The 8,327-nt window shown below is 40.4% G+C and overlaps 1 protein-coding gene across 1 annotated transcript in view; it reads left to right on the top strand.

The window, feature by feature from the left end:
- Positions 1-7,762, top strand: part of FBXL3 (F-box and leucine rich repeat protein 3) — a 106,583-nt gene extending 98,821 nt beyond the window's left edge. The window contains exon 5 of the mRNA XM_053707908.1: positions 5,671-7,762. Coding sequence (XP_053563883.1) covers positions 5,671-6,314 — 644 coding nt within the window. The 3' untranslated portion in view covers positions 6,315-7,762. The remainder of the gene's footprint in view (positions 1-5,670) is intronic.
- Positions 7,763-8,327: the final 565 nt, after the last annotated feature.

Here is an 8,327-nt window from a genome sequence, read left to right on the forward strand (position 1 = left end):
GGAGGGGCCTATTTTAGCGCTCTAAATGCGCAGTTTTAATTCAGACTGAGACATCCAGCTTCCCTAGAGGAGTCCTCTGGCACCTGAGGACCATTATAAGGGGTTTATTTCTGCACAAAATCGTAATTGAGGGCAGGTAGGAGCCTCAGCAGAGCTGTGGCAGGGTGCTTAACTGTCTTGTAACGTTTTTTTAACGTTTTTAAATCCGGTTTGGGGCCTAAGGGGTTAATCATCCATTTGCAAGTGTGTGCAATGTTGCTTTAGTCCCTTACACACACTGTAAAAATTTCAAAGACTTTACTATATTTTGACACTGTTTTGCAGTTTTAAGTGTTAGGTTTTTTTCTCTTAAAGGCACAGTAACGTTTTTGTTTAATTGCTGTTTCACCTTTATTAAAGTGTTTTCCAAGCTTGCTTGTCTCATTACTAGTCTGTTAAACATGTCTGACATAGAGGAAACTCCTTGTTCAATATGTTTAGAAGCCATGGTGGAACCCCCTCTTAGAATGTGTTCCAAATGTACTGAAATTTCTATAAAGTATAAAGACCATATTATGGCGCTTAAAGATTTATCTCCAGGGGATTCTCTGACTGAAAAAAGGGAGATTATGCCATCTAGCTCTCCCCATGTGTCAGAACCTATAACTCCCGCTCAAGTGACGCCAAGTACATCTAGCGCGTCTAATTATTTTACCTTACAGGACATGGCGACAGTTATGAATGCTACCCTCACAGAGGTATTTTCCAAACTGCCAGGGTTACAAGGAAAGCGAGACAGAACTAATACAGAGCTTTCTGACGCTTTAATTCCTGTGTCCGATATACCCTCACAATACTCAGAAGCCGAGGCAGGTGAGCTTCTATCTGTGGGTGACATTTCAGACTCAGGGAAGACGTTGCTTCAGTCTGATTCTGAAATGACAGCGTTTAAATTTAAGCTTGAACACCTCCGCTTATTGCTTAGGGAGGTTTTAGCAACTCTGGATGATTGTGACCCCATTGTGGTTCCAGAGAAATTGTGTAAAATGGACAAATACTTTGCAGTGCCTGTTTACACTGATGTTTTTCCAGTCCCTAAGAGGTTTTCGGAAATTATTACTAAGGAATGGGATAGTCCAGGTGTGCCGTTCTCTCCCCATCCTGCTTTCAAAAAGATGTTTCCCATAGATGCCGCCGTACGGGACTCGTGGCAGACGGTCCCTAAGGTGGAGGGAGCAGTCTCTACCCTAGCTAAGCGTACAACTATCCCCGTCGAGGACAGTTGTGCTTTCCTAGATCCTATGGATAAAAAATTGGAGGGTCTCCTTAAGAAAATTTTTATTCATCAAGGTTTTATTCTCCAGCCTCTTGCATGCATAGCCCCAGTTACTGCTGCAGCGGCTTTTTGGTTCGAGTCTCTTGAGGAGGCTCTGCAGGTGGAGACTCCGCTAGACGACATTCTAGACAGGATTAAAGCTCTTAAGTTAGCTAATTCCTTTATTTCTGACGGCGTTTTTCAGTTAACCAAACTAACGGCTAAGAATTCAGGTTTTGCCATTTTGGCGCGTAGGGCGCTATGGCTTAAGTCCTGGTCAGCAGACGTTACTTCAAAGTCTAAGCTTCTTAACATCCCCTTCAGGGGACAAACCCTATTCGGGCCCGGTCTGAAGGAGATCATTTCTGATATTACTGGAGGAAAAGGTCACGCCCTTCCTCAGGATAGGTCCAATAAGAGGACCAAACAGAATAATTTTCGTTCTTTTCGAAACTTCAAGAGTGGCGCAGCCTCAGTTTCCTCTAATGCAGAACAAGAGGGAAATTTCGCCCAGTCCAAACCAGTCTGGAGACCTAACCAGGCTTGGAACAAGGGGAAGCAGGCCAAGAAACCTGCGGCTGCCTCTAAGACAGCATGAAGGAGTAGCCCCCGATCCGGGACCGGATCTAGTTGGGGGCAGACTTTCTCTCTTCGCCCAGGCTTTGGGCAAGAGACGTCCAGGATCCCTGGGCGCTAGAGATTGTTTCCCAGGGATATCTTCTGGAATTCAAAGGTTCATCTCCAAAGGGGAGATTTCATCTCTCACAACTATCTGTAAGACTGTAAACCAGATAAAAAGAGAGGCATTCTTACGTTGCGTTCAAGACCTACTGGTTATGGGAGTGATCCACCCAGTTCCTGGGTTTTTATTCAAACCGGTTTATAGTTCCCAAAAAAGAGGGAACTTTCAGACCTATCTTGGATCTCAAGATCCTAAACAAATTTCTCAGGGTCCCATCCTTCAAGATGGAGACAATCCGAACCATCCTCCCTATGATCCAGGAGGGTCAATATATGACTACCGTGGACTTAAAGGATGCTTATCTCCACATTCCTATTCACAGAGATCATCATCAGTTCCTCAGGTTCGCCTTCCTAGACAGGCATTACCAGTTTGTGACTCTTCCCTTCGGGTTAGCCACGGCACCAAGAATCTTTACGAAGGTTCTAGGGTCCCTTCTGGCGGCTCTAAGGCATAGCGGTAGCCCCTTACCTAGACGACATTCTGATTCAGGCGTCGACTTTTCAAATCGCCAAGTCCCATACGGACATTGTTCTGGCCTTTCTGAGGTCTCACGAGTGGAAAGTGAACATAGAAAAGAGTTCTCTCTCTCCTCTCACAAGAGTTTCCTTCCTAGGAACTCTGATAGATTGAGTAGAAATGAAAAATTTTCTGACAGAAGTCAGGATATCAAAACTTCTAACTTCTTGCCGTGCTCTTCATTCCACTTCTCAGCCATCAGTGGCTCAGTGTATGGAAATGATCGGCCTAATGGTAGCGGCAATGGACATAGTTCCGTTTGCCCGCCTACATCTCAGACCACTGCAACTTTGCATGCTCAACCAGTGGAATGGGGACTACACAGATTTGTCTCCTCTGTTAAATCTGGATCAAGAGACCAGGGATGGAGTCTCAATATCACGACTGTAGCCTATATCAACCATCAGGGGAGAACAAGGAGTCCCCTGACAATGATGGAGGTTTCCAAGATAATTCTATGGGCAGAGGTTCACTCTTGCCATCTCTCAGCTATCCATATCCCAGGAGTAGAGAACTGGGAGGCGGATTTTCTAAGTCGGCAGACTTTTCATCCGGGGGAGTGGGAGCTCCATTCGGAGGTATTTGCCCAGCTGATTCAACTTTGGGGCAAACCAGAACTGGATCTGATGGTGTCTCGTCAGAACGCCAAGCTTCCTTGTTACGGGTCCAGGTCAAGGGATCCCCAGGCAGCGCTGATAGATGCTCTAGCAGTGCCCTGGTCCTTCAACCTGGCTTATGTGTTTCCACCGTTTTCTCTCCTCCCTCGTCTGATTGCCAAGATCAGGCAGGAGAGAGCTTCTGTGATTTTGATAGCGCCTGCGTGGCCACGCAAGACTTGGTATGCGGATCTGGTGGACATGTCATCCTCTCCACCATGGACTCTGCCGCTGAGGCAGGACCTTCTACTCCAAGGTCCATTCAAACATCCAAATCTAATTTCTCTGCATCTGACTGCTTGGAGATTGAACGCTTGATTTTATCAAAACGTGGTTTCTCCGAGTCGTCATTGATACCTTGATTCAGGCTCGAAAACCTGTCACCAGGAAAATCTATCATAAGATATGGTGTAAATATCTTCATTGGTGTGAATCCAAGGGTTACTCGTGGAGTAAGGTCAGGATTCCTAGGATACTATCTTTTCTCCAAGAAGGATTGGAAAAGGGATTATCGGCTAGTTCCTTAAAGGGACAGATTTCTGCTCTGTCTATTCTTTTTACACAAGCGCCTGGCTGATGTTCCAGACGTTCAGGCGTTTTGTCAGGCTTTGGTTAGAATCAGGCCTGTTTAAACCTGTTGCTCCGCCATGGAGTTTAAATTTAGTTCTTAAAGTTCTTCAAGGGGTTCCGTTTGAACCCTTGCATTCCATAGATATCAAGTTTTTATCTTGGAAAGTTCTGGTTTTAGTAGCTATCTCTTCGGCTCGAAGAGTTTCAGAGTTATCTGCCTTGCAGTTTGATTCCCCTTATCTGATCTTCCATGCAGTTAAGGTAGTTTTGCGTACCAAACCTGGGTTTCTTCCTAAGGTAGTATCTAATAGGAATATCAATGGGGAAATTGTTGTTCCGTCACTGTGTCCTAATCCTTCTTCAAAGAAGGAACGTCTGTTACACAATCTTGACTTGGTTCGTGCTTTAAAGTCTTATTTGCAAGCTACTAAGGATTTTCGTCAAACATCTGCATTGTTTGTCGTCTACTCTGGAAAGAGGAGAGGCCAAAAGGTTTTGGCAACTTCTCCTTCTTTTTGGCTGAGAAGCATAATCTCTTTAGCTTATGAGACTGCTGGCCAGCAGCCTCCTCAAAGAATTACAGCTCATTCTACTAGAGCGGTAGCTTCCACATGGGCTTTTAAACATGAGGCCTCTGTTGAACAGATTTGTAAGGCGGCGACTTGGTCTTCGCTTCATACTTTTTCTAATTTCTACAAATTTGATACTTTTGCTTCCTCGGAGGCTATTTTTGGGAGAAAGGTCTTGCAGGCAGTGGTTCCTTCCATTTAAGTGCCTGCCTTGTCCCTCCCTTCATCCGTGTCCTAAAGCTTTGGTATTGGTATCCCACAAGTAATGGATGAACCCGTGGACTGGATACACCTTACAAGAGAAAACAAAATTTATGCTTACCTGATAAATTTCTTTCTCTTGTGGTGTATCCAGTCCACGGCCCGCCCTGTCACTTTAAGGCAGGTGTTTTTTATTTTTAAACTACAGTCACCACTGCACCCTATAGTTTCTCCTTTTTCTTGCTTGTCTTCGGTCGAATGACTGGGGGTGGCAGTTAGGGGAGGAGCTATATAAACAGCTCTGCTGTGGGTGTCCTCTTGCAGCTTCCTGTTGGGAAGGAGAATATCCCACAAGTAATGGATGAACCCGTGGACTGGATACACCACAAGAGAGAAATTTATCAGGTAAGCATAAATTTTGTTTTCCATAATACTTTTAGTAGTAGTGCCATTCGTTTTCTTTGTACAAGTGTCCTAAAATTGCAGGTCCCCAGCAGACACTGCTGCTGAGCCAATCTGCAGCAAACTTGCAGGGTGTGTATTGCATGTGGCCACAATATTGCCAGTATACATCAATAATTCTGATTGAGCCCTACAATGCAGAAAAAAAAATGAAGGGGGAGGAATGGGGAGCTATACTACCGGGAAAAAAATAATAATAAATAAATAAAAATGTTTGTATTAGATACTAGCAGACAGCTGCCATTACTAAAGATGGCCACCAATCAGCAAGCGCTACCCAGGTGCTGAACCAAAAATGGGCCGGCTTCTAAGCTTACATTCATGATTTTTCAAATAAAGATACCAAGAGAATGAAGACAATTTGATAATAGGAGTAAATTAGAAAGTTGCTTACAATTGCATGCTCTATCTGAATCATGAAAGAAAAATTTTGGATTCATATCCCTTTAAGTAGAGTGATAGTAAAAATGCTAAAAACCCCGGTATTTTGGGAAAAGTTCTATGAAACTCCCGATAGTGAAGGGGTTAGGGTTAGAGCAAGGTTTATGTACAATGTCATGGAGTAAATAAAACCAATAGATTAAATTGATGATACATTTTACATTACTATTCATAATATAGCCACATACCTTTTTTTTTCCCCCCCTATCCATCTAGGAATCATGTGTGTAGCTGATCAGTGTCACGGTTTACGAGAACTAGCCCTGAACTATTATTTGCTAAGTGACGAACTACTACTGGCATTATCTTCTGAGAAACACGTCCGTTTGGAACACCTGCGAATTGATGTAGTAAGTGAGAATCCAGAGCAAACTCAATTTCACACGATTCAGAAAAGCAGCTGGGATGCTTTAATAAAGCACTCTCCTAAAGTGAACTTGGTTATGTACTTTTTCCTTTATGAAGAGGAGTTTGATCCTTTTTTCCGTTATGAAACACCAGTTACACATCTTTACTTTGGCAGATCTGTAAGCAAAGAAGTGCTTGGCCGTGTTGGTATGACCTGCCCACGCTTAGTAGAGTTGGTTGTGTGTGCTAATGGACTACAGCCTCTTGATGAAGAATTGATACGGATTGCAGATCGTTGCAAGAACCTGACAGCAATTGGACTTGGAGAGTGTGAGGTCTCGTGCTCTGCTTTTGTAGAGTTTGTAAAGATGTGTGGTGGCCGTCTCTCACAACTTTCTATAATGGAAGAAGTATTAATCCCTGATCAGAAGTTCAATTTGGAGCAAATTCATTGGGAAGTTTCAAAGCATCTTGGGAGGGTGTGGTTTCCTGATATGATGCCTACTTGGTAGAAAAAACAGTACTGCATTTGCCTGTTTTGGTATGCAAAAGAGCACTTTAAATGCTGAATATTTTGCATGGCATTCTACATTATTAATTATCATTAATAGTCTTTGCTGTAATGTTTCTAGAATTCTTAATTTGTACATAACCGAAAATTAATTAGAAAATTGAGATTAACAATGAGGTGGATTTAGGGACCATATTAAAGCATTAGTGTTTCTTGTATATTGTTTAAAACCTTGATGAGGAAAGTAGAATAATGAAGAAAAGAAGTGTAGTGTGGATAAAATATCTGAAAGATTTATGTGACACTCACACACGAACAGTCTGCATTCGTTTGTAGTTACATATTTACCAGACATTTGTTAATGATTCTGAGCACATGCTTTGTACACAACAACTTTATTTAGGTTTATTTGTTTTCTAAACACAATTTGTAAATAAAGATCTTTGTAGAGAAATTCTGTTCACTGACAATTACATAAAAAGGTAGCCAGGGTTATGTAATCTACTCATTGTTGTAAATAGGAAGTAGAAACAGCTTTGATAAATCTGTTTGAAATGTGTGTCAGTTGCACTGAGTATCAATTCCTGTGTAAAATATTTTATAACATTTGGCTACACTGAAGGCGCCTAAAGCAACCCTTTTTTTGTCTGACATTTTATACGTTCTTAATACTAAACCCAGGAACAATGAGATTGTATTATTCAAAAAATATTAGAGAACACTAGCAGGGTATATATGAGAACTAGAATAGAGTACACCTACTGTGTAATTAAAATTAGATGTTCTGCTTTACTATTAAAAGTTAAAATTAGCTATTAAACTAAGCTTAAATTAGAAAGAAAGTGTTGGTTAAAATGTATTTTTAATTTTGAAGGTACTAAGGCACTTAATGTGAACATATCCAAAGATATATATTTTTGTTTTATGACTTTAGGGTAAAATGATAGCAATATTTTTTCTGGTTAACAAGTTCTATTGTGTGCATTTTGACAATCTCGTTGAATCTAGAATTATGCATGTTCTGTAACAGATGATCTTATCTCAAAACTAAATCTAAATATTTGGCTTCATATTTATTAGTAAATTACATATTTAAAATCAAAAGATTGTAGTGTATTAAATGGAAAAAACAAAACTATGGCATAATGCCCTTACATGGATCTTGTGTGTTAGTTTGTTTTTCCATAATTGCCCCTTTTTATAAATGTAGCAACTGGGCTGATCATGTAAAAGTTCACATTCTATGTGATCAAATGGGTTAGCAAAGGGGGAAACAATTTATTTTTCAGGGATTTTTTTTAAATAGTTATTGCAGCATAGTTACACAACAGATATATAAAGCAACTTTATTATTCTTAATGTTCGTTTTTTATTTTATTGTTTTTAAATCTGAATTACTTTCATATAACTTTTTGCTATATTAATAAACCTCCACATTGCTTAATAAAATCACACTCTCTTCAGTTTTTTAATTTCATTTTATTAATTTTAAAAGAAAAATCAGCATATTGCATTTTTATTTAATTTTTTACATTCTTGCACCATTGACACCTAGTGAATATGTTTTGGCACCCAGGAAAGTGAGTTCCCTGGCCCTGCTTGTTTGGGGGGTGTCATGCCTCACCACTTAGTGTAGCACATCTGTTCGGGAGTTAATAGATTACTTCTGTAATGAGCTGGGTTTGCATACAGTTCAGACAGTACACCGTTGTTTACTATTGTGCTTATCAATCTTTATGTCCGGTGAAATGCTTAATTTTGTGTGCTAAAACAACTTTGCAATTTAGTATCATTATTTTTTTCTTCCCATTTCCTTTAATTGAGCAGAGGAAATTGTTTACTGAGAGTGCCCCAGAGTTTCTAATATAACTATATATATATATATATATATACAGTGTGTATGTGTGTGTGTATATATATATATATATATATATACTGTGTGTGTGTGTGTGTGTATATATATGTATATAACAAGTAGAATGTCACAGACCAGAAAACTGGGATGAGAACAAGC

This window comes from Bombina bombina, chromosome 3, assembly GCF_027579735.1.
Source record: "Bombina bombina isolate aBomBom1 chromosome 3, aBomBom1.pri, whole genome shotgun sequence".
Taxonomy (NCBI): Eukaryota; Metazoa; Chordata; class Amphibia; order Anura; family Bombinatoridae; genus Bombina; species Bombina bombina.